Here is a 25,508-nt window from a genome sequence, read left to right as displayed (position 1 = left end):
CAGTGGCTCTCACCCAGAGTTACAGCCACACCTGCTGGCCCCATACACAGAGGGGAACCTTTCCTGGGGCAGCCAGATGTGCCAGGACACACCCTCTGTTCTGGGCCATCCTGTGCAGCTGTTGAAACCCACAGGCAGACTGCCCATCCCTCCCCTGGGACCACTGAGGTTAGTGCAAGGCTTTGTGAGGCCCCAGAGGCTACAGGAAGGTGGCAAGAATGCTGACCTGAGTCCCTATGTCCCCAGAGGATGTGCAGGGTTGGCGAACAGGCAATGGGACAAGAAAAGGCCACGTTTGCTTTGCTTGTGTCTGGTGAGCATGCTCCCCAGTGAAGGTCCTGACTTCTAAGACTCAGACGTGTTCTGTGCCACGTGGGGACAGCGAACAACTGGGCTCCCATCAGGCACTGGATGTTCTGCAGGTTTATTTCTTAAATTCAACTAGGAAACAACCTTGGTGCTTAGAAAGGCCCACGTGAAACAACGCACGGTCACTCACTACTGGACCCACTGTTATAAGGTGCTGGGCAATGCTGCTGGAGGGACTGATGGGTGGTCAGGGTGGCCGGTCCCAACAGGAGGAGTCCGGGATGAGCCACCAACAAAGGCGATGGGGATGTCCGAGCCATCTCAATTGGTTTATCTGGGATGTCACCACCAACACAGTCTGGGCTGTCCCTATCAAGGCCAGCAGGGACATTCAACGGCTGGAACCGCTGAGGCCATCTCAGAAGCCCCCAACAGCAGATATCCCCCCTCTCCCAAAATAGCCACACTGGATGGGGACATCCAAGAGGCCCTTGCCAGCATGAATATCTGACTGGTGAGCCAAGCAGCCACCCAGCACAGTCTTCAGGGCCCCTCCAGCAGGAGCTCCGTGAAGATGCCTGAACAGGGACACCTACACAAGGGCAACATCCAAGTGGTCCACCGATTCTGGAAGCTTCCAGGGCATCAGGAAAGGCAGACATGGCACAGGAGACCCACCAGACATGGAAAGTACCAAAAGCAACTGGCCCAACCTAGGAGCTGACCTGGAGGTCCTTTGCCAATGACTCCTGCACCCAGTGTGGGACGGGAAGACCACTCCCAGCTCCTTCATTTGGCTGGGGGGGCCAGGGGCCTGCCTGGAGTTCACACAGGGCTACAACATCCTGGAACCCAGCAGCCTCAGCAGGCCTGGACTGGGTGGGGGCCCTTAAGGCACAGCTGAGAGGGAGGTGGGGAGGCCCCATTCTGGGTCTAAGATCCAATAGGGATGACAGATGGAGGCCCCATGCAGGCCATAGCTCCCAGGAAATGTCTGCTCTGCATTTGACAGAACAGGGGAGGAAAAAGGGAAGAGATGGAGGAAAAGAGGGAAGAGGTAAGGGCAGATGGGCACAGCAGGGAGGCTGAGGCCAGGAAGCAAGGAAAAGAGACACACAGACACAGGCGCAGAAAAAGGCAGGGCAAGAAGAGAGCGCAGGGGACCAGGCAGAGGACAGTGAGGGAAGGGGAGAGACACGGGTTCTTCCCGGGGTCCAGTTTCTCAGCCCCAGGACAGGGCAGAGCTGTCTGGCTCCAGCCCACCTTGCTTGCCAGGCCTGACCAGGAATCTCTAGACAGCAGAGGAGGAGTGTCAGAGGGCAAAGGCACCCGAGCAGATGCGAGTGTAGACATCGTGGTCCAGGGGCAGATAGTGTCCCTGCTTCAGGTCCAGGAAGAAGAGCCGGTCCGAGGTCTGGCGTGGGTCGAAGCCCTCGTGCTGCAGCCGTGTCTTCTGGATCTTGAAGGTGCCTGTGGGGGTGTGGGTAGAGGTGGGAGGGGGGGGGTAGGGACTCAGCAGGGGGCTTCCAGGAGCCCCCAACTCACCATCTTCTCCTGCTCCTCCAGACTTCTGCATAGGCCATCCCCTCATCTGAGAACATTCTTCCCCATGTTGCCTGCCCAATTCCCTCTTGTCCTTCAGATTCCAGCTTCATGCCCCCTCCCCCAGGGAGGCCTCTTTGACCACCCCCGGCACAGCCTGAAACTCTGGGTACTCCCTTCCTGGACACTTGTCCACTCCCCAAGAGATGAAGGCAGGGCAAGGTCTGTCACAATAAGTTAGGGGTCAGCAACTTACAGCCCAGGGCAACTTACAGCCCAACAACTTACAGCCCAGGCCGTGGGCCAAATTTGGCCCACCGCCTATTTTTGTAGATAAAGTTTTATTGGCACAAAGCCATGCCCATTCATTTATACACGGTCTTGGCTGCTTTTGTACTACAGCGCAGAGCTGAGTTGTTGGGGCAGAGACTGTATGGCCAGCAAAACTGAAAATATTTACTATCCAGGCTTTAAGGAAATGTTTGTACTCCCTCAGTGGACAATTAAAGAAGAGTTTTATGAAAGGTAAGGGTTGGGATTAATATTAAAAAGTGAGGAAGGATACCTGTGCGTTCTAGAGTTGGGAAGGTTTGTTTTTTTAAAACAAAACTTCAAAGGCACAAACCTAAGATTCTTTTTTCTTTTTTTTTTAAGGAGGATGCAGCTCTAAGTGGCCCATGCAGGAATCGATTGGTGTTGGTAGCAACGCGATTGCTGTTGGTAGCAACGCGTGCTAAACAACTGAGCTAACTGGCCACCCCAGATTTTTTTTAAAGAATAAGTATGTGTCAAAACGAAGTATTTCTTTTTAACAAAGGCCATGGTGGACAAAGTGAACAAACTCCCAAATAGGAGGAGAAACTTACAATGTCTGAAACTGCTAAGGAATTAACAGCCAGACCATTATGAGGAATTCCCACAAATCAAAAAGAAAGAGAGAGGCAATACAAAGATGGATGAAAGATCTGAGAAAGATCAGAGGTATGAGATGATTTGCTCAAATTTCCTAGTCATCAGAAAAATGCAGAGACACACAACACTGCAGGACGCCTAGTGGGGGTGGGAGTGAGCAATGGAAATAAATAACTATATAAATAAAACAAGAGAAGCGTCCTGCACAAGCCCACAGTGCCTGCTGGCTGTGAACCATTATGTCAGACCCATATGTCAGACCCCAGGGGCCTGACCCAGGACAAATATGTAAATGATTGCTGAACCAACAGACTTGGGGGTGGTTCACGCGCACCTGTGGTGTCCACCTGCGGTAGGAGGCGCAGGAAGATGGGCCTGGCATAGGGCGCCAGCACCTTTTGCATCTCCTGGTACAGTGCATTGGGACTCAGCTGGCTGTGGGGGTCCGCGATGGCTGCCATACCTGCTTTGCCTTCTACTCCTAGAGACAGAGGCTCGGTTGAGATCACCATCCCTCACCCCACCATGGGACGAGATATACCTTCAAACAGCAGCCCCTGGCCTCCGATCTCCAGTCCCTTCCACCTGGGCTAACATGGGCCAAAGCAGCAAACATTCCATTGAGCTCCTGGCTGCACTCCTGCAACCCTGGATCAGAGTCCCTTTTAATAACCCCATTTTTCTGGATGGGGAAACAGGCGTGAATCACACATGAGGGGAGATTCTGGATCCACTGACTCCCACCAGGCTGGTGTTTGCAGTTGGCCAGGTTGTGCACTGCCCAAGGGCCCTGTCCTCCCAAGGTCCTCTTGACTGGGCTTCTCTGGGGCTGCCCGTACCCTCGGACCACCCCTGAAGGCCCAGCTTGCCTGGCACAGCCACCCCGTACACAGCTACATCTGTCTGGCCCAGCAGGCGGCTCAGCACACCCTCCACCTCAGTGGTGGAGACATTCTCCCCACGCCAGCGGAAAGTGTCCCCACTGCGGTCCCGGAAGTACATGTAGCCCAGTTCATCCATCACCAGCACGTCACCTGGCAGAGGGGAGAGGGGCGGGTGAGAGAGCAGCCACCATCCCCACAGCCAGCCCCCAGAGTGTGCATACCTGAGAGGTAGGCCCTGTCACCCTTGTGAAACACGCTCTGGGCAATCTTCTTGCTGGTGGCACTCTCGCTGATGTAGCCATCGAAGCGGCGCAGTGGGTCCTGCTGGTTGATCTGGCCCACAAGGAGGCCGGGCTCCCCTGGGGAGAAGGCCACCTACACTCAGGCTGCACTGGGTGGACGGGGGTGAGGGCCCCAGCTCCCAGAGGACAGGCTTAAATCGCACAGGAGGGTGATTCTAGATCCCGTTGTGTGCACTCACCAGCCTGGCATGGGATACAGAGACCCTGGGCATCCCGCAGGAGTTCCATGGTGTCCTCATTGACCTTCACCAGCCGGATGGGGTATACGTGGGGCAGAATGCGGCTGTTGAAGCCACAGGAGCCGACCTGGGATAAGGCAACTGAGTTGGCAAGGAGCCCTGGGGTGACACACTGTCCTCCCTGACACCTTGCCTCGTCTGCCCCAGGGCCTGGAAGAGCATCCCCAGTGTCACCCCAGCTAGTGACCTGGGGTGATCTGAAAAATAAGGGTATTAAGTAGAGTGATGCCCCCCCAGAACTCATGCCCCCTCCATCGCCCCTTCCTGGTCTATAAAACCCTCTACCCTGGCAAGAAGTGGGCACCTGGAGTGATCCTGGAGCCACGTGGGGGCAGGGACAGAGCTCATCTGTGCACAGAGCTGCCAGTGGGGTTGCGGCACTGAGCTCAGTTGGTTGGATAAGCATAACACGCCCGATGAGCTGTTAATCTCTTTTACAGAAGAGGAAACTGAGGCCCAAGGAGCCTGAGAGACTTGCCCAGTAGGAGGGAATCAGCACCCCACCTCTACCCTAAGTGACTCTGAGCCCTGCTCTCCCTGCCACTTCCCCAGGTGTAAACTGAGGCTCAGAAAGGCTGAGGCACGTGCCCGGGGCACACAGCCACACCAGGGACTTGAACGTGAGGGCGACAGTCACATGATTAACTGCACGCTGGAGGAGGGTCCCCGTGTGCCTTTGGTAGGGAGGAGTCCCAGGAGATTCCCCCTCCTCCACCCATACGGCCCCTCCTGTGGACCCCGGGGCCACAGGGACCCTTATACCCCGACCTACGGCTGGCGCCCCGCTGCGCCCACCTTCCCGTCCATGTTGGCGATACTGCAGTTGCACTCAGTGGCGCCATAGAACTCGCCAATCTGGCGCACGCGGAAGCGCTTGGTGAACTCCTCCCAGATGGCCGGCCTCAGCCCGTTGCCCACGGCCAGGCGCACGTGGTGCCGCCCCTCCGCCTCTCGCACTGGCTGCTTCAGCAGGTAGCGGCAGATCTCCCCGATGTACTGGACCACCTGGCAGAGGGGGAGCTCTCCATGAGCGGCCACGAGAGCTGGAGGAGAGCTGACACCCCGGGACACCTTCCCACACCTTGAGTGCTATAACAAAACACCCCTACGGATGATAACTGGGGAAACAGCTCAGTCCTCTCAAGGGTACTGGATGTGCCTTCTAGGCGAGTGGGTCCCCCCCACTCCCCTCTGCGGTCTCTATCCCCATGCTGCTTTCTGGGGGTACCTCCTGCACCCCACGCAAGGCAGGAAGGCAAGCCACATTGCTGACACCTCACAAGGCCACCTCAGCCCAGAGCCCATGTGCTCTCTGCTGTCCCACACTGTCCCCCAGAGCCCGGCCAGCTGAGCCCAGGCTGTCCAGGCTGCTCCTGGGATGGGACCACTGTCAGGCACGTGCTCAGTGCCGCTTCCCTGAAGTGACAGCAGACCCAGCCCCAGTTGTCCACGGAGTCACCTGCTCATTGGTGCCCCGTGAAGGGGGCACCTGGACAGGAGCTGGGAGGGGATCATCAACCTTGGACCCCCAGCTATGACTCTGGTGTCAGGGTGTCTTTGTACACTCAGGGTATACATCTGAGTGGGTGTGGAGAGACAAAGGCACTTTGTCTTAACCACGTTCACTTAACCATTTTTAAGTGCACAGTTCAGTGGCGTTAAGTACATTCACGTTGTTGAACAACCATCCCACCATCCATCTCCAGAGCTTTTCATCTTCCCAAACTGAAACTCTGTCCCCATGAAACACTAACTCCCCGTTCCCCCTCCCCCAGCCCTTGGCACCTACCATTCTACTGTCGTGTTTCCCCAAAAATAAGACCTAGCCAGACCATCAGCTCTAACACGTTTTTTGGAACAAAAATTAAGACCGGCTCTTCTATTACTTTTTGCTCCAAAAGACGTGTTAGAGCTGATGGTCCGACTAGGTCTTATTTTGGGGGAAACTCGGTACCTGTTTCAATGAATCTGACTCCTCTAGGGACCTCATATAAATGGGATCACACAGTATTTGTTCCTTTGTGTCTGGCTTATTCACTTATCATAATGTGATCAAGGTTTGCCCACATTGTACCATATGTCAGAATTTCCTATCTTTTTATAGCAGAATAATATCTCATTGTATGGATGGGGAAATAGTTTGCTCTTCCATTCATCTGTCGACAGATACTTGGGTTGCTTCCATATTTTAGCCATTGTGAATAATGCTTTTGTGAACATGGCTGTACAAATATCTCTTTGAGACCCTGCTTTTAAATCTTTTGTTTTAAAAACAGTCCTCACAAAACACAAACAGACACACAGTATGATTCCAATTACAGGAAATGTCCAGAACAGGCAAATCCGGAGACAGAAAGTAGATTGGTGGTTGCCAGGGGTTATTAGAGGGGGATGGGGAGTGACTGCTAATGGGGAGGGGGTTTCCATTTGGATGGAAATTTTCTGGAACTAAATAGAGGTAACCATTACACAACACTGAATGTACTAGATGTCACTGAATTGTTCACTTTAAAATGGCTAACTTTATGTGAATTTCACCTCAGTTTAAAAAACAAAAATAGTCCTCATTTTTCAGAGAATTTTCCTGAAACATCTACGCCAAAAGCACATTGCTATCTGGTGGCTTCACAACAATACAGAAAGAGGAATGTGGGTGGAGGTGAAGGGGGCAGGACAGAATAATTGATGGCCCCTGGAGCCAGTGACAGGTGCTTGGGAATCCCCTATGCTTTTCTGTCCACATTTCTATGTATTTGTAACTCAATAATTACATTTAAAAAACCAGACTCTGCATTTCAAGATTCAGATTAGCAATTTTCCCTAAGACCTCTCCTCCAAGTGGAGCATAAATCCTCAAAAGCAGAGCAGAACACAGTCATTACCCCACAGGGTACCCCAGGATGCCCTGCCCAGAGCTCCTGCCCTGCCCAGCTGTGTGACCTGGGCAAGTGGCTGAACCTCTCTGGGCCCCACCTGTCCAAGGGGGGTGTGGTATCTTCCAATTTGCCAGTCCCTTGGCACACCCCATTCTCTCCCAACCTTCACTCCTTCCGGCTGGAGAAATGGGCTAGCACCTGTATTTCCACCCCAACAGCACTAAAATCCTTGGCCTGGGTTCTTCTCACCGAGGGGAGGAAAGGAGAGGAAGGGATATGTCTTAGCCCACCTGCTCTCCAGGACTGCAGATGTCCTCGTCCTCTGCCTCATGCTCACCCCGCCTGGAAGCCCCCAAACCTTGTGGCCTTACAGAGCCCAGGGCAGTGATTACACCCACTGGTCTCATTTCCATGCAGCCACCCGCAGGGAAGACCCTCCCCGACAGGGCCCAAGGCACAGGGAGGCAATGCCTTAGGGAACTCAGGCAACCTGGGCCCCATCCCAGCTGCGTTACAAGCCTCAGTTTCCCAATCTGCAAAATGGGCATGATGCCTTTGCCCACTTCCAAGTGGTTATGAGGAGCCAGTGAGTTTACACATGGACGGTTTAACCCTGCGCTGGATATAGAGCACATGCTCAAGAAACACTGGCCACCCTTCTGTCCCCATCCAGGGGCCCCAGGAGCAGGCAGTGCCGTCATGGTGGACCCGCAAGAAGGGGTGGGGCCTGACCGTGCAGTTGTACTTGACGCAGTCATCCCAGAAGCGGCTGGCTGAGAACTTCTTGCGGAGGACGACGGTCAGCCCGTAGATAAGACACTGCCCCACGCCCATGATGTTCCCTACAGAGGGCAAGCTTGGTGAGGGGTCCCCAGTCCTCAACCCCACCCAGCCCTGCCCAAGCCTCCTCTTCGTACCTGCTGAATGGTACAGGGGCAGGCAGTCGTAGAGTACATCTGCCACCCGCATGCTATAGGCATGGTGGCCGAAGGCTGCGATGCGATAGTACCTGTGGGTGCAGGGAGTGCAGGGGCTGGGACTGCAGTCCCCCAGGGTATGGGAGTGAGGGGACAGAGCTGGGAATGGGGACACAGCAGGGAGCCAGGCTGAGCCAGCCCAGCTCGCCAGGGGCTGGTGGGAGACTGGGAGACGCACATGCAGCAGATAAAGAGAAACTTTCCATAATGTTCGGTGCCCTGAGGAATATAATAGGACTAGAGACAGAGAGGCTGAAGGTGACACAGCCAGGGAGGGTGGGGCAGCCTTTCTGGAGAAGTGACGCTAGAGCTGAGACCTAACCAGAAGAAGCTGAGGAGGCAAGCTAAGGAAGGGTACCCACGTGGTGGGCATAGCACGAGCAAAGGCCCTGAGGCCAGAAGGAGTCTGGCCAGTCTGAGGAAACGTGAGGGGCCAAGAAGGGAGTGAGCAAGGGGTAGAGAGGAAGAAAACGACATCAGAGAAGTGGCAGGGCCACACAAAACAAATGGGGATTTTATTCTGAGGGCTGAGGAAAGTACAGGGAGGTTTGGCACAGGGGAGGTATAATTTAAGACTCTACACACTCCTGTGGCTGCTGAGGGGAGCAGAGCCATCAGGTACAACAGTGGGGGCAGCAGGAGGCCGAGGAGGGGTTGGGGTGGGTCGAAGTGGAGTGGGGGTATGTGGAAAAAAGTGGACAAATTGAGGGGACAGGCTCTGCTAAAAGGCTGGATGTGGGGAAGAGGTGGGGCAAGGAGGAGCCCCAGAGCACCAGGCATAGGGCACCACTGCGTCCTGGGAAGGGCCTTGGTTTTTATGGGGTTGGAATGAAGATGCCCACAGACCCCAACCAGAGCTAGGGTTTGGGGGTCAGGCTGCAGAGAAGGTCTGAAGTTCCTCTCTGGGCTGAGGACAGTGCCCAAGGGCCCCTTACCTGCTGTGCACGACAATGGCCGCCTTGGGCAGCCCCGTGGTCCCTGACGTATAGATGTAGAAGAGTCGATCTGTGGGAGATGCGAGTGTTGGGAACTGGGTGCTGGGCAGACGGAATGAGGGGACAGGATGGGCATTAATGGCGGAGGGGGCCCCTACCCTGGACTCACCATCCATGCCCTTGCCAGGGGACTGGGCCAATGGGGCTGTGGACGCCTCCTTTAGCATGGGGTCCAGGAGCTGGGTGTCTGGACAGACACCCTCAGGACTCAAGTCTCCAGAGCAGAACTTGAGCAGACTCTTCCCCAGCTGTCCGCTCACCTCAGCCACCGCTACAGCCCCAAACAGACAAGGCACGGTCAAGGATGGGCAGGCCCTTCCCAAGGCCTGGGATGCACGATCTGCCTGCCCTAGGCAGCTCCACGCCCCTCCCAAGATGATGCCCGCACCCGGCCTCACCCGCTGCCAGCTCCCCTCCGAAGATGAGGGCCTTGGCGCCCGAGGTGCCCAGGCAGAAGGCCAAGGGCTCACGCCGCAGGTTGACATTGAGCAGTGCAGCCTCCACGCCCACCTTGGCCAGGCCCAACCACAGCCCCACGAACTCGGGTCGGCCCTCCAGGAAGATGGCCACCACGTCGCCTGGCACGAGGCCCAGCTGGTGGAAGACGTTGGCCACGGCATTGGAGTAGGCATCCAGCTGAGCGAAGGTCCAGCACGCGCCACTGCCTGCATCCACCAGGGCCAGGCGGTCAGGCTGCTGCCGTGCCACAACCTGGAAGATCCGCGGGATGGTGTGGTGGGCGCGCTGGTGCCGCCACAGCTCCAGGCGCACGCGGATCAGCACAGAGAGGCCGCTGGGAGGGGGGACGGAGGGGGTGGTGTCACTGGGCACCAGGCCCAGCCCCGGGATGACCGCCGCCCCCAAGCCTCCGTGTCCCCTTCTGGAGAAAGCAGAGAAAAAGGTCCCTGCACCCCTGAGGGCAGTGAGGGTTCAAAGAGGACCCTCTGATTGGTGGGTCTCTCGGGGGACTAAAGGCCATTTACCAACCAGCCCCGAGGACATGGCCTGGCCAGGCCGTGCGGTACCGATCAGAGTAGCTCTGCCTTCCTCCATCCAGCTGGCTCGGTGACCCTGAGAGGGCCGGGGCCTAGTCCTGTCTTCATGGCTCTCCCCTGGGACGTCCCAAGTGCCCCACGCTGAACCCCCACCACCTCCAGCTTCCACTCCTCATGCTCCACCTGCCCCAACCAGGGCCCAGGGTCCAGCCCTGAGCTGGGCAGCTGCTCCACCCTCAAGTCACTCGATGGCACTAGGCACAGGGGCCAGGGACAAGGCCTCTGCCCCAGGTGAAGCTAGAAGACCTGTTAGCAGCGAGATGGAGGAGAAGCAACGTGATGAGCGTTTGAAGCAGGTGTCTCACTCCCCCTTCCCCACCTACTAGTGGATACTACCATGTTTCCCCCCAAATTAGGTCTTATTTTCAGGGAAACACAGTAGGAGGGAGCAGGACCCCCTATTGGAAGTCGTCAGGTCTCTCCATGATCATGTGGAGGTAAGGAGGTAAGCAGCCACCACGGATCCCAGAGGAAGAAATGAACTGTTTTGTTGTTTTAAGTAAACAAAAATTGCTTCAGATCACAGAACCAAGAAATCCAGCATTTCTTAGGGCAGCAGCTCAAGAAACAAGTGGCTCCCCAGGCTTTAATATGGCTCCCTGTCCCGCCACCCAGAGTCTCTGGCTCTGAGAGGTAACCTTGAGCTGGGTTAAGCCACTGGCATCGGGGAATGGACTGTTCCAGCAGCTTGTTTTCCCTAACCAATATAGGCATTGTCTCGACTTTGCCCCTACTGAGGCCTCGTCTAGCCATCATGTCCCACCAGCTTTAACGTCAAATTCATTATCAAATCCATCCTTTGCATCCCCCCTATATCCCCCCTGCCTCCTTGAATCCCTGCAATGGCTTCCTTATATCCCTGGACTCAACATGTCCACAGCAGACCTCAGCACTGACATTCATTCATTCATTCATTCATTCATTCATTCATTCCCTCCTTCATTTACGCAGGCAGCTGATGTGTACCAGTATCTGTTGTGTGTGCTAGGCACTGTTTTCAGCTCAGAGATGACCATATCTGACCCTCTGGGGCTCACAGTCCTCCCAGGAGAGAGAACTCCCTCCTCATACATGAACGAGCCCAAGGGAAGTGCTCGCTGGTGACAAGGCCCTGACTGGTCATGCAGTCATAGTGACGTGGACACGGGCAGGAGTGGGAGTGGCCCTGGAGACAGGCAGGCAGGTAATGTCTGAGCAAGGCCTGACAAGGCTAGAAGGAGGAGCCACGGGGAAAGCTGGGATGCACAAGGGTGGGAATGGGCATGGGAATGAGGCACATTTGAGAACCAGAGCAGAGGTCAGTGTGGCGGGAATCAGGTGAGAGGGAGTGGAGGGAGATGAGGTCCCCGGTGGGAAGGTGGGTTGGTTACGGGAGAGGATACACGGGCCTCTGGCATCTGCAGTTTTTAAAAACCAGGGGTCAGGGTTCTGATGAGATTTATGAAACTTCCTGCTTGAGTCACACTGCTTACCCTGGAGGCCCCTGGAAGCCCCTTCAGCTGATACTGGGAAAGTGCCAGGGTTTTGTGTGGTCCTTGTGACCCTGCGGAACCCCAGCAACCAAACACATGCTACCCACCAGCACTGAGCTACGTGTAGCCCCAAATGCCTACCCATTCACTGGGGTCCTCCCAGCATCCTCGCTGCTCCTGCCCCCCACCCTAAAGCCTCCCAGGGGTCGGCCCTTGCACTGTGCCCACTGCTCTCCCATGACAGCAGAGATTCCCCAAATGGGGCCAGACTGGGTCAGATTTACACAAGAGGTGAGAGTCATTCCCAGCATGGAAAGGAAAATGCGGGCAGGGGGTGTGGGGCAGGCATTTGCTGCTTGAGGTAGTTGGCTTAGAGTCTTTCATCCTGAAGCTTCTGTGACTTATTTAAAAGTGAAAATTACAAGTGAAAGTGGAAAGAAGAAAGAGCACCAGGTGAGGAACAGGATGGAAAATGTGCGAAACAGGATGGAAAATGTGCACATTTCTAGGCACAGAGAACAAGACGAGGTCTGTACAGATTTCCATAACCATACCTTGGGAAAGAGACACTGAGGAAATAAATTGCAGGGCTGGGGGCAATGAAGAGGGGGCAATTTTCCCTGCATAACCCTCTAGAACATTTGATTTTTGTAACATGTATTATATATTAACTATTACAAAAAATATGTAAAGATAACATATTAAAAATTAGCTGTTTACACATCCACCTGCCTGGTCAAAGCCCCATGGCTCACCCATTCAACTAATAATTAGAGTAGCTAAGATGAGCAGCCTCTGCGTTTCTTGAGTACCTACGATGTGCTGGGCACTGTACTAACCTTACGGCTTCTCTCCAAAGTCATGTCCTAAGATCCCCATTTGTCAGATGATGGATGAGCTGCAAACTCAGAGCAATAAATTAGCATGCCCAAGGTCACACAAGAGACAGGGACAAAACAACCCAGAACAAGCAGAATCCTTCTGCTCCTCTTCAGGCTGGCCACAAAGGCAGGCCAAGCACCCATGGTGCACACAGTAGGTGCTTAATTCATGCTTCTTGAAGGAGAGGCGCTGCATAAGGACTATTCTTACAGATGAAGGAATTGGGACGCAGAGGGCAATTGGTCCACGGGCCAAGAAGGGGCACCGCCAAAGTCCACAGCTAGACATGCTGGGTCCAGCCACCAAGCTCCTAAGCACCAGCTTACATAGCCACCAAGGCACCCATTACCGGCCGATGGCATCAGAATCAACACATCTGAGTGCCTGCTGTGTGCCCAGCTGTCCTTAGCGTTTCCCTGATAAAGCACCCAAGAAGCCCCTAGAAGTACTAGTGCTATAGCCATGGGGAGAGGGCCATCAGCGAGGTTGGGAACCGCAGGAAGCAGCCCCTGCAAGGAGACTCCCCGTCCACAGATGACACAGCAAGAAAAAGGAACTGAGGCTGCAGCTGGTCACATTCCGGGTATGTGAGCACTCAGAGCAGGGGGCACAGACCTCATGGCCTGTCACCTGTCCATTCTGCCTTAGTCCCCAGGCTCTCTGGAGCACACCCACACAGGCAGGCATTGGACACCAGTTCTCAGCTCCAGCCACATGCCTGGGCAGCAGCCCAAGCCATCCCCACCCTGGGGACAAAGCGGCCACTCTCTGCTTCTGGGCCCTTCCCAAGACCTCTCCTAGTCCCTCTGCTCCTCTGCCCCCTCCTGTTTTCACCGGGGGCAGGAAGAAACCAACAAGGTTAAATGTGGTCCAATTTCATGCCATGATTACAGGACAAGTTGGGAGAAGTGGGGCAGGGTGCTTAAATATTTTCTGAATCCAGGGTCTAAATGCAGGCCCCACCACCACCCCAGCACAGCACAGAGGCCAGGAACACAGACTCTGAAGCCCTACCCCTTCCTGACTGTGTGTTCCTGGGCAAATGACCTCACCTCTCTGTGCCTTGGTTCACCAACATGTAAAATGGGATTCATAAATATTCCTTCCTCACAGGGCTGGGAGAGCATTAGAACAAGGTCTGGTACACAGAGAGCTATATTAGTCAGCTACTACTGCATAACAAATTACCCCCCAAATTACTACTGGAAGTATTTATTATCTCACAGTTCCTGTGGGCCAGGAATCTGGGAGCAGCTTAGTGGGGTGGTTCTGGTTTGGGGTCTCTTGTAAGATTACAATCAAGGTGTCAGCTGAGGCTGTGGTCATCTCCAGGTTTCACTAGCAGAGAATTCATTTTCAAGTTCATTTATGTGGGTCTCTCCACAAGGCTGCCTCACATCATGGCAGCCAGCTTTTCCCAAAGGGAGTTACCCAAGAGAAGGCACCCAAGATGGGAGCCAGTCCTTTTTATGACCTAATCTCAAAAGTAATATCCCGTCACTTCTGCTGCGTTCTATTCATTAGAAGTGAGTTACTAGGTCCAACCCACTCTGAAAAGGAGGGGATCAGGTAAGAGCATGAAGACCAGGAGGTGGGGCCATCAGCAAGGCTGCCTCCTACAGAAAAGTGTGTGAAGCCTTGTGTACAGGACTTGGAGTGGACCCCGTTCCTGCCCTGTCCCCAGGGGAGACAGGGCCGGGCATGGATAATCCTGCCTCCATGGGGGATTATCCCCTCCACAGCTGGGCCTGGGTGAGCCCAAGGAGGTAGGAAAGGACTGCCAACCATGCTCCTGTTGTGTGCAAACCTGAGTGGAGGCCAGGGCCACAGAGCTACAACAACCAACACAGTCTCCACCTGAGCCCCCACAGGGTCCACAGTCTAGTAGGGGGAGCGAGACCCAAGAATTAAAAGGCAAGAAAGCAGGCTCATTAGATAATTACAAATGATAAATGCTGTTAGTGTTACAAGTCAAGTTTTGGAACCACACTGCCTGGGTACAAATCTTATCCCCGTGAACTTGCCACCTGTGTGTGTGATCTGGGGCAAGTGACAAAACCATGTTGTACCTCAGTCTGCTCACCTGTAAAATGAGGACCACAGAGTACCCACTGCGTGGGATTGTTGGAAGGGTTTGAAGGAGTCATGTTTAGCACAGCACCTGGCATGAAGGGAGCCCTCTGTAAATGTTGGCTGCTCTGCCTGAGAGCAACAAGGTATGCGTGTGGAGGGGCTGGGGGGTCTGAGATGCAGTGTCCGGGAAGGGATCTATGAGAACATGACATTTAGGCCATGGCATGATGAAAATGCAGAGTGAGGAAGAGTGATCTGGGCAGAGGCCCTGGGGCTGAAACAAAGCCGAGCATGTTTAGAAACAGCAAAGAGAGCAGTGTAGCTGCAAGAGTGACAAAAAAGAGGAGGTTGGAGACATGATCAGGAACCTTGTGTGGTCTAGATTCTAAAAGCAACACGGAGCCATGGAAGGGTGCTGAGCAGGAAAATTCAGCAAAGTGTCCCCTCAGAGAGGCAATATCATAAAGTGGCACCAGGCAGGAGGCCCAGTGTGTTCTAGGCAGATGGAGCAGCCTGAGTCTGACAAAGCAAGATGATTTGGGGGGTGGGGAGGATGGCTCAGTTGGTTAGACCAAGAGCTCTGAGCAGCAGGGTTACCGGTTCAATTCCCACATGGGCCAGTGGGCTGCACCTTCCACAACTAGACTGAAGGACAACTACTTGGAGCTGCTGGGTCCTTGAGAAACACACTGTCCCCCAATGTTCCCCAATAAAATTTATTTTAAAAAGGATGATTTGGGGGCCAGGTGAACCTATGGGGAGAGATGAGAGGGCAGGGGATAGGGCAGCAGGACCTCTGAAGACTGAGTCTTTCTCCTGCAGAAAATGGGGGTTGTGGAGGATTAGTGAACAGAGAACACAGTCAAATCTGCAGGGGCATGGGCCAGAGCATGAAGAGGAAAGGACAGGTTCTAGAAGGTCAGAACCAGTCAATTTGCAGTGGAACTTTTCCCGGCTCCACACCATCCCTGATGCTCATAGAACTTGTTTCTTCCCCCTTACAATGGGTTAATCCCCCGTGTCCCCAGGAGGAGAAGGTGCCTGCAAAGGCACCAAGCCTGGCAGACCCACAGCAAGTGCTCACATACTCCCCCACACGGGGACTACTACTGAGATTTGCACCTATGGGGACCCCCAGCAACACCTATTTCACCCCAGGAGGATCCCCAACAGCTCCTTTGAGCAAACCCCTCAGAGACACCCCAGAGGCCTTCCAAGATGCCTGCACACCAGAAGCCCTTCCCAAGATCCCAGTCTCCAGAGATCATCAAACAAGTCTTGGAATACATAACAACCTCTCCAGAGACCCTGAACAACCTCCAAAGTCCCACAAAGGCCCCAAACTCTCCAAGAGCCCCTGGCCACAGAGAAACTTGTAAATGGCCCAGAAGAGGCACCCACCCTTCAAAGACCTTAAAAGTCCTTTGAAGACAACCCAAGAACCCCTTTCATCCTCTCAAAAGCCCTAAATAGACCCAAAGTGTTTGGGAAGTCCCCAAGGATCACTGGTCAATCCGGTGAACTCCTAGGGACCTGCCAGAATCTCTGAAGAGCCCACAGAAGCTTTCCACAGTCACCAAGACCCCACAGATGAAACCAAACACCAATCAGCCCCAGTTCTCTACCAACTCCCCACAGACCCCCAAGGTGCCCTCCAGCCCTCTGTTGCCACAGCCTCAAGAACACTGAAACCTACTCATCTACCCTCAGAGACCTTCAAGCCGTCCCCTGCAGGTCCCCTCCTAACCCCCCAACCCGTCACTCTTTCAGGCCCAGGCCCAGCCCGTAGCCCCGCCCTCACCCAAGCCCCGCCCCCATCTCCAAACCCTCCCCCCAGGCCCTCAGGGCCCCGCACTCTGTCTCTATTGTGTTAACCCCCGGGGCGCACGGCCGGGGACCAGGCCAGGGCTGCACTCACAAGAGGTCGCGTCTCGCGGTCTTGCAGACGATGCGCAGGAAACGCCAGCCGCCGCCGCCCACGTACACGCCGAGCGCCGCCGCTGCGCTCCAGGTCCACGGCAGCCCCAGCAACCACAGGAGCACCAGCGAGGCTACGGAGGCCGAACCCGCACCCGGAGCCCGCATCCTGGGGAGGTGGAGAGCGCTGAGGCCTCAAGCCACTCCGGCCCCGCCCCCAGGGCTAGTTCAACCCCCTGGATGAGCTCCGCCCCCAAGGGCGAGTCCAGGCCGCCCGCTTGGAGCCGGGCCCCGCCCCCTACTCAGGCCCACCTGCTCCGAACCATACCCCGCCCCCATGCCTGGGATTGGCCACATCTCGGTTATATTCCGCCCCCACTAGGGCTCCGCCCCGTTCAAGGCTCAGCATGGGCCTCCTTGCTCCTAGCCCGACACACGCTTTTCCGCCAATCATTAGTACAGGCCACGCCCCCATACACATCTCTTCCACCCTGTCAGTCACTGTCAAGCCCTGTCCCTTGCCTTGACCTAGGTGTGGGACCCCGAACTCAAGCTCCACCCTCACGACTTGGCCCCTAAGCCGGGGCTCCACCGTGTTCTCACCACAAACCCAGGCCCTTTCCAGTTACTCCAGCGGACCCCGTCCCTATACCATGACCTTGTCGCTGTTCGCGGTTCCAGGATCCATCCCCCTTCTTGACCCCAAGCCTGTCCAACCACAGGTCCCGGGTTTTCCTGCACCACCTGTACCACCTGTACCACCTGTCCCTCCTGTACCACCCCGCCACTCATTGGGCCCCACCCCCAGGATAGGCCTCTGACCCCGCCCATAAATACACGCCCCGCCCGTTCTGAGCCAGACTCCGTCCCCAGTCCTGGGCCTAGCTGGCATTCCCAGCCACAGGGTCCATCCCAGGTCACCCGCTCCACCCTCCGGACCTCCCTCAAGCCCACCAAGAGCCCTAGGCCCCGCCCCACCTGCCCGCCCAGGTCCACCCCAAGGTCCTCTTCCGACCAGTCTGGCTCAGAGCCTCTCAGCCGCATAGCGGAGGCCCGCCCCCTTCTGGAGGCCACGACCACAGAGAGGGCGCCTGGACCAGAGAGACAACAGCTAACGAGACCCCGAGGCTAGAACGGTCCGGTTTAGACAGCCGCTGTCTCTATGACAACGAAGTTTCGCCCGCCCCACGCGGAGCGTTTAGGAAACGCTTGCTTCCCGCAACCGAAAGGCGTGGCTCCTTGGCGCTCGCAGTCCCGCTCTAGATGGCATCCAGGACTCCTACCCTGGGGGACTGGGAACTTGCAGTTCACACTCGGGCCCAGCCTGTACTGGATTCTTTCCCCAGCTTGTCCTAAATCCAAGCCCAAAGCCTTTTCAATCTTAAACCTACATCCCAGGGACCCAGGCAGTTCTAAACTCACACCCTAGTGTCCCAGAAGTTTCTAAATCCAAACTCCACCTTAGTGTGAAAGATATAGTTCAAGGATCTATCTAATCCCAAAATCTTGTCAGTTAAGTCTCAATGTAACACCCCAGGAGACCAGGGAGAACAAAATCCACACACCAGGCCCCCACCCGCCCACAGGAGTCCTTTATTTGCACCCCAAAGTCCTAAATGCTCACCCAGAGACCCAAAAGCCTCACTCCAGATCAGGTGGGGCCTGCTCTGTCCTGACTGCACACTGCCCTATGCCCTGGCTGACCTGGAGCCGCTCACAGACCCTCAGTTTTGGCTGCTCCCTCGCAGGCTCCCAGAAGCTCAGGCAGGAGGCAGGCACGGATGACCAGGTCAAGACAGAAAACCCCAAACCTAACCCCAGCAGGTGGGCCCTAAGGGGTGGGGGCGTTGGAGAAGGGGGTCTCCGTATCTGCAGACTCCTGAGCCCTGCTGTGCCTGGGCTGTGTCCACGCGGTCCTCAGCCTTGGATCCCTCCCTGCAAGCTCCTCCTCTTCTGGTCCCCTGCCCACCCCACCCCTGCTTGTTTTCTGCCCTGCTTGGCCGACCTTCCCTGTGCTCTTCTTGGGAGGCGGCCCAGGCCTGCTTCCAGCACCATTTGAGGACAGGGCTGGGCAGGCACTCGTTCCCCACGCTGTCATTGGTTCCTGCTGGCCGCCCAGAGTGGTGGAATGGGGGCTGAGGAGGCAGATCCGGAGGACAGGCCCAGAGCCAGCCACTGGCCCACTACTTTCTTGGCCAGGAGTCAGTGGAGTCCCAAGGACTCTTATCCTGCCAGGTAGCACTATTATGATTACTCCTATTTTGCAGGTAAAGAAACTGAGGACTGGAGCTGTCCCAAGAGCTCCGAGTTGAAATTCACTAATTCACAAATGTGGGTTGAGAGCTTGCCCTTCCTCTTCCTCCCCTTTCCTTCTCCCTAAACTACTCCTCCCCCTTCTCCTCTTGCCCTGATTTCCCTTTCTTAGGCTTCCTCTCTCCTCCTCCCCCTCTTCTTGTTTCTTCCTCCCCTCCCCCTTTCCTGCACTTCCCCTTTTGTTCCCCTCCCCTACTTCCTTCCCTTCCTCCACCCACTCCTCCTTCCCGTTCTGCTCCCTCTGTACCTGGTCCTCCCATCCCCACTTCACCTCTCCTCTGTCTTCTCTCCTCTCTCTCTGTCCCCATCCCCTTACCCTCCAGCTTTCCCTCCTTCTTTTCTCCCCCCCTTTTTGCCTCTTCTTCTCCTTATCTCACCAAGTACACTGAAAGTCCGGACTGAATAGTAAACTTGACTATCTCTTCCAGCTCTACCCACAGCTCCTGGAGATACTCTTAGGAGTCCTCTGTCCGCAATCTTGAAATCCAAAAGGCTCTGGAAACCCAACTTTTACTTAAGGTGGTGTCACAACTAGAGTGAAGGGACCGCTTCCCCTGTGCTGACCCAGGCTGTTTCCATTGATCAATTATCGCTTTGTATGCCTTTTTATCCCTTTACATAAGGGCTACCCCTCTCCCCCAGGGACGTCATGCAACACATGGCAGCTTTTGCCCTCAGTTACTTCCTAAGATACGAAAAATTTCTAATGCCAAAACACATGACCTTAAAAATCAAACAGCTGTTTTACCAGCAAAAAGAGGTTTATTCGAGAACAGCAAAGAACTGAAATTTGGGACAAGCAAGCTATTGCAAAAGCCATAGGCAAGTCCCACAAAAGAAGGGAATGTTATTTTATGGAGAAAAAAGAAGAAATTGGGAAGGGTTGTTTTGAGAGGAAGTCCAATGAAGAAAAGTGAGAGTTCAGGGAGATAACCGTTTCTGATTGGCTGGGTTACTAGGGTAGTCGATTTCTTCTAAGAGACGCAATGTACATCTTTTCCTTTTGGCGTTTGTAATTGACATCGAGTGGTACTGTGTGAGAGCGCCCCCTTATGGCCCTCTCTCTCCATTTTAGTGAGGTTTCCCTTTACTCATTTTCACACACAACTGTCCCCAGGGATTCTGGATGAACAGTTAAGGAATAATCCTATCCCCACTTGACTGAAAGAGAAACTGAGGCGTATAGAGGGAGACAGAACTCAGGCTGTAGGGCTAAATCAGGCTCTTGCTCCTCTTTAGCTGGGTGGCCTTGGGTAGGTCACCTCTCTCCTCTACCTTGCCTGCTTTCTGGGTGATAACTCCCGCCTCCCAGGGCACTGTGCATCAAATATTTATTGATGACCCACTGCACAAAGACTGAAGACAAGGGGCTTCTCATCTGGAGAAAAAAGGAGTCAGATACACAGTAGGTGTTGGGGCGCAGCCTGATGGACATGTCCCTTCCTGGGGTGACTCCAGGACCACAGCAAAGGGAGTTCTTCGAACTTTCCAGAAGGAGAGAAATGAAGCATACATTGAAATAAAATACCTAAATATTGTAGCATGGGGATTTCACGATAGGTAGAACGTGAGCAACATAAGGGAGTGAGAGATTTCTCTACCAGTCAAGTGCCCACCACAATAGGGATACGAGCTTCCTAGGGCTGCCATAACAAAGGACCACAAATCGGGTGTCTTAAAACAATGGGAATTTCTTCTCTTGAAATTCTGGAGGCCGGAAGTCCAAAATCAAGGTGTCAACAGCCGCACTCCCTCTGGAAGTTCTAGGAGAGAATCCTTCCTGCCTCTTCCAGCTTCCACAGGCTCCAGGTGAGCTTATAGCCACATCACCCCAATCTCGGCCTCTGTCTTCACATGGCCTTCTCCTTGCATGTCTGTGTCTTCTCTCTGTCTCTTATAAGGACACTGGTCACTGAATTTAGTACCTATCTAGATAATCCGGGATGATCTCATCTTGTGATCCTTAATTTAATTACATATTCAAAGACCCCTTTTCCAAATAAAGTCAAGTCACAGGTCCTGTAGGTTAGGAGGTGGTCATATCTCTTTGGGGGCCACAGCTGGATAAAGGGTTAGAGCAGGTGACTGTCCCCTGGGGACACTTGATGATTTTTGAAGACATTTTAATTATCACAACTGGGGAAGGGAAGAGTAAGTTACTAGCATCTAGTGCGTTGAGGCCAGGTGTGCTGCTAAACAATGTACAAGACAGCCCCCACACAAAGAATGAGCTGGCCCCAAATGGCAAGGGCACCGCAGTTTGAAAATGGAGTAGATGACAGCCTAAATCAAATTGGAGTTGGCTGACAGCCCAACACATCATTCACACTGGTTGATTTGGCTACATGAGTCAGCTTCTCCCAGGCTCTGTGCTTAACCTATAAAATAGGGTAAAATTGCATGGTCCTTGTAGAACTGTTCTGAGGACACGAGCCTGGCACCCCAACACCTCATCAACATTGTAGAAGAGGTCTCCACTGTTGGGATGATTTTGCTCTCAGTGACCTCTTGAATTTACAACATGCTGACTTCCCAGAGTACTGCTAAAGTGAGGAAAATCTGTCCAGGGATTTTTTCTAAATGGAGTGAAACAGGGATACCTCTGGGATGGAGCCTTTGCAATGTGCATTAAACTCTTAGTAACGAGGATTTTGCTGTTTTCTTTTTATCATTTAAAGCCAATACCAAGTTCCTTTCAGAGTCTCCCACATTTTCCTAGGCCCTGAAAAATCCTCTAGACCAGGTGTTCTGGTTAGCTACTGCTGTGTAACAAATTACCCCAAACTTAGTGGCTTCATACAACAGCAATCAGTTATTTCTCAGGATCCCATGGGTTGCCTGGACGGTCGCTTTCTCTGCTGGTCTCACCCAACTCACTCACTCTGTGACATTCTGCAGGTGGCTGGGCTGGAGGATGACATGTGTGGCAGGTGATGCTGGATGTTCTCCAGGTGGCCTCTCATCCAATAGATTAGGAGTCTGCAAATTGCAGCTCAGGCAAAACCTGGCACACCATGAGCTAAGAATGGTTTTTACATTTTTGAATGATTATATAAAGTCAAAAGACTAATATTTCATGACACATGAAGTTCAAATTTCAGCATCCAGAAATAGCATTTTATTGGAACCCAGACATATAAATTCATTTACATATTATCTAGTGCTGCTTTGCACGACAGTGGCAGAATTTAAAGTTGCAATAGAGACTCCATGGCATACAAAGCCCAAAATATTTACTACATGGCCCTTTACAGAAAAGTCTTGCCAACCCCTGGGCTACACTGGCTTCCTTACTTGGGGCAGGCCCATCTTGAGGCAATATTTCAAATAAGTGACAGGGGGAGGCCAGATAAGACTTATCCTGTAAACTCACACCCTCTGCCACATTCTGTTAGTCAAAGCAAATCACAAAGTAGCCTGGATTCAAAGAGAGGGAAACTAGTTTCCATTTCTTGATGGAAGGGTTGCAAAATACTGTATCCCTGATTTTCAACCTGTACACCACAGGATCTTAAGGTGGGCTGCCCAGACAGAATTCAAGGGGAAAAAATCAACTTTATTTTCATTAACTTCTCACTGGAATTTAGCATGTCCTCTCACATCCTGCCAAACAAAGCAGGCATTTGCCAGCCCTGTGACTTTGTCATCCGTGGAAACTGAAGATAATTTTGTATCACATCCTGGTCATGGCAGACACCTCAAAACACTACTTACACGCATCTCAACTCGGAAATTGCAGTAATTAGTAGAGATCTCGTGAATCAGGGTTACTTAATGTGTTCACAAAGAAGTGTATATTTTTACATCACATAATAAAATGTTTTCAAACTCGTATGTCAGTCTGACGGATCTCTTTTTCAATCCTGTGCATTTGCTGCTGTCCCCTGAGAAGAGGCTCATGGGCTGCTGCCCCCTGTGGGGAGCACCTGAAGAATTACGTCAGAAGCAGGTGGTGGTTTAAGCAGATTAGTGAGGTACTAAACTGGCCTCTTTAAGATTCCTAATCCTGGGACAGCAGCCACCCAGCAGGCCCAAGGCCACACAAGGTCCCTCCACCCTGTCCCCAGCCCCAGCCAGAGTGCCATGTCCTCCCTGTTCTCCGGCCACATCCTAATCCGAAACAACAGTGACCAGGATGAGCTGGACACAGAGGTGGAACTCAGCCACAGGTTGGACAACCGGCTGGTGCTGCTGTTCTTCGGCGCCGGGTCGTGCCCACAGTGCCAGGCCTTCGCACCTGTCCTCAGAGACTTCTTTGTGCAGCTCACAGATGAGTTCTATGTGCTTCGGGCAGCCCAGCTGGCCCTGGTGTACGTGTCCCAGGACCCCACGGAGGAGCAGCAGGACCTATTCCTCAGAGACATGCCCAAAAAGTGGCTCTTCCTGCCCTTTGAGGATGACCTGAGAAGGTGAGGTGGGAGGGGAGGTCAGGGAGGGCTTCCTGGAGGAGGGGCTGTTTCTGCTGAGAGTGAAGTATTAGTTTGTTGATACATCTGCTCCATCTGGAGTTGATGAGCAGCCCCTGTGTGCCAATCCGTGTATGGAGAACAGGGGGATACACAGGAGGGTTCACATGCCCGTATCCATCCAGTCTCTGGGGAGCTTACAAGGTAGTAGGGGGACAAGAGTGAAACAAAGACTCAAATATATAATAGCAAAGTACAGCAGTGTTTCAGAGGACAAAGGGAGGGTGCCATAGGAGACCTTGCTGAGATTGGGGGTCGGGGTGCTCACCGAAGAAGTAGCTTTAAAGAGAGACCCCTAAGGACAGGGAGAATGGGAGAGTAAAGCATGAGGAAAGGGGAGGGTATTCAGGCAGAGGGCACAGCATAAAGGCTTGGAGGTTGTCAGAGAAAGAATTCAGGGAATTCTTTCACAGCCAATTCAGGGAACTGCAAGTAATTTCAGGTGTGAGAAGTCTGCAGGCACCATGTGTAGCAGTGCCCCAAATGCCACCTTAAGGAGTGTGGATGCGATCCTTAAGAGTAGCTGGGAGCCATGGAGGGTGCTGGAGCAGAGAGAGGTGGTTGAATTCAAACTTTACAATGAGCAGCAGTGTTTTAATTTGTGGCCATTTTAGAACTTTCCCCTTTTCTGCAGTAAGACTTTCGTTCTTTTTAAACTCTAACGTTTGATTATGAAAATTTTCAAAGATACCAAAACGTTGGAAGAAGTACACAAGAAAACCCACAGCCATTGTTAACATTTTGCCATATTTGCTGTCAGATTTAACTGGATGTCCTGTATTTCTATTTGCTAAGTCAGGCAACCTACTCCTGTGGTATTTTGCAAGTACCATGTGTTCTTTGTGTGGAGGCCTGGAAAAGGGCCACCCAAGAACCCAGTGGGCGGAAATTAAGAACTTTGGGCGATGGGCCCAGTCTAGCAGCTCCTTTTACTGCATGATGACTGTGTGTGCTTCTGGCCTTAGATAGGGAGTTTGGTTCGGGGTTTCCTGGGGCTGTGGATGGTTTCTCACTGGATTTCCCCTCATACTGAGAACAAAATCCAAACTCTCAACCATGACCCTGGAGGGCCCACGTGATCTAGGCTGCATTCCAATCTCCCTCCCACCTCAGGGCCTTTGCACGGGCTGTGCCCTCTGCCTGGGACATTACCTCCCCCAATCCTCCCCCTCCTCCTTCTGCAGCTCTTAGCTCAAAGGTCACCTCCTTGGAGAGGCCCTCCCTGTCCACAAGTCCCTCACCCAGATGAATATTTCTTTATGGCATTTAACAGTATTCATTCATCCCATATACATTTCGTGAGTACCTACTCTGTACCTACCCTGCATTGTTTCAGGCACAGGGGACACCAGTGAATGGAGACAGAAATCCATGCCCTAGAGAAGCTACATTCCACTGTGGAAGAAAAATAATAAACAGGAGAAATAAATTATGCAATGTGGTGGATGCTAAGAGGCGCTTGCACAGCAGAGGGAAAAGGAGGTGTTTGGATTTGAGGCTGGGTCTTAACCGGCATAGGTCTAGGGAGACGCTCCAGACAGAGGGCACGGCCAATGCAGAGGCCCTGAGGTGGGAGCAAATCTAGGGTGTTGGAGGCACAGCGCAGAGACAAGTGTGGCCCAGCATGTCCTTGTCCCCAGCGCCCGGCCCAGGCAGTGCACACAGAAGGCACTCAGTAAGTACTAGAAGGGATATGGGGCTCCCCGGCTTGGAATCACTGACCCACCTTCTCGCAGGGACCTCAGACGCCGGTTCTCCGTGCAGCGCCTGCCGGCGGTGGTGGTACTCAAGCCGGGCGGCGACGTACTCACTCGCGACGCGACCGATGAGATACAGCGCCTGGGCCCCACCTGCTTCGCCAACTGGCTGGAGGCGGCCGAGGTGCTAGACCGCAGCTTCCTGCAGCCGGAGGACCTGGACGACCCCGCACCGCGCAGCCTCACTGAGCCGCTGCGCCGCCGCAAGTACCGCGTGGACCCGGCGGCGCCAGGGACACGCGGCTCGCGGGGAGGGGGCGGTCCCGGGGCAGAAAGCCGGGTGGGGAGGCTGTTCTGACCCCGAGGGTGGGGATTCTGGGACGACACACCCGAGGAGGAGGAGGGTGAGGGGGGCCGTTTTGACTTCTGGTTTTCCCCTCATACTGAGAACAAAATCAAACTCTGACGGTGACATTGGAGGGCCGGCGTGATCAGACGGAAGAGGACCCACGGACCGGGGGCGGATGGATGATGTGCCCTCCCCACCTCGCTGGTGGGCGGGTCCGGGACTGCTTTGAGTCCCCGCAAGGTGGAAAG

The 25,508-nt window shown here is 53.9% G+C and overlaps 2 protein-coding genes and 1 long non-coding RNA gene across 8 annotated transcripts; 1 reads left to right on the top strand and 2 right to left on the bottom strand.

Annotated features, from left to right (window-relative positions):
- Window positions 1-410: 410 nt before the first annotated feature.
- Window positions 411-18,396, bottom strand: SLC27A1 (solute carrier family 27 member 1). 6 transcript variants are annotated; one of them, XM_081077685.1, is made up of 14 exons: window positions 18,140-18,396; window positions 16,437-16,604; window positions 9,435-9,829; window positions 9,146-9,307; window positions 8,977-9,046; window positions 7,982-8,073; window positions 7,797-7,906; window positions 4,984-5,193; window positions 4,129-4,255; window positions 3,869-4,006; window positions 3,633-3,797; window positions 3,098-3,244; window positions 1,573-1,779; window positions 411-678 (listed from the first exon to the last, which is right to left on the bottom strand). In XM_081077685.1, exons 2-13 carry the CDS (start codon window positions 16,601-16,603, stop codon window positions 1,622-1,624), a joined length of 1,941 nt encoding a protein of 646 aa, XP_080933811.1. In that variant the 5' UTR covers window position 16,604; window positions 18,140-18,396; the 3' UTR covers window positions 411-678; window positions 1,573-1,621. The 6 variants fall into 6 exon arrangements, with proteins under 6 accessions (XP_080933811.1, XP_080933812.1, XP_080933807.1 ...); XM_081077686.1 differs by having other exon boundaries at window positions 18,158-18,354; XM_081077681.1 differs by having other exon boundaries at window positions 411-1,779.
- Window positions 18,397-21,846: 3,450 nt separating this feature from the next.
- On the bottom strand, window positions 21,847-25,508 carry LOC308509132. The gene is made up of 3 exons (XR_013995129.1): window positions 24,941-25,508; window positions 24,536-24,609; window positions 21,847-23,149 (listed from the first exon to the last, which is right to left on the bottom strand). It is a non-coding gene; the product is annotated as an uncharacterized lncRNA (long non-coding RNA).
- NXNL1 (nucleoredoxin like 1) lies at window positions 22,832-25,269 on the top strand (the record flags this gene model as incomplete). Its single annotated transcript, XM_081076819.1, has 2 exons — window positions 22,832-23,157; window positions 24,951-25,269. The coding sequence occupies 2 exons, from the start codon at window positions 22,832-22,834 to the stop codon at window positions 25,267-25,269; spliced, it is 645 nt and encodes a 214-aa protein (XP_080932945.1).

The sequence above is a fragment of the Rhinolophus hipposideros genome (genome assembly GCF_964194185.1).
Source record: "Rhinolophus hipposideros genome assembly, chromosome: 16".
Classification (NCBI taxonomy): domain Eukaryota; kingdom Metazoa; phylum Chordata; class Mammalia; order Chiroptera; family Rhinolophidae; genus Rhinolophus; species Rhinolophus hipposideros.
Note: the sequence above shows the minus strand (reverse complement) of the source record. Positions and strands in the feature narration are given on the sequence as shown.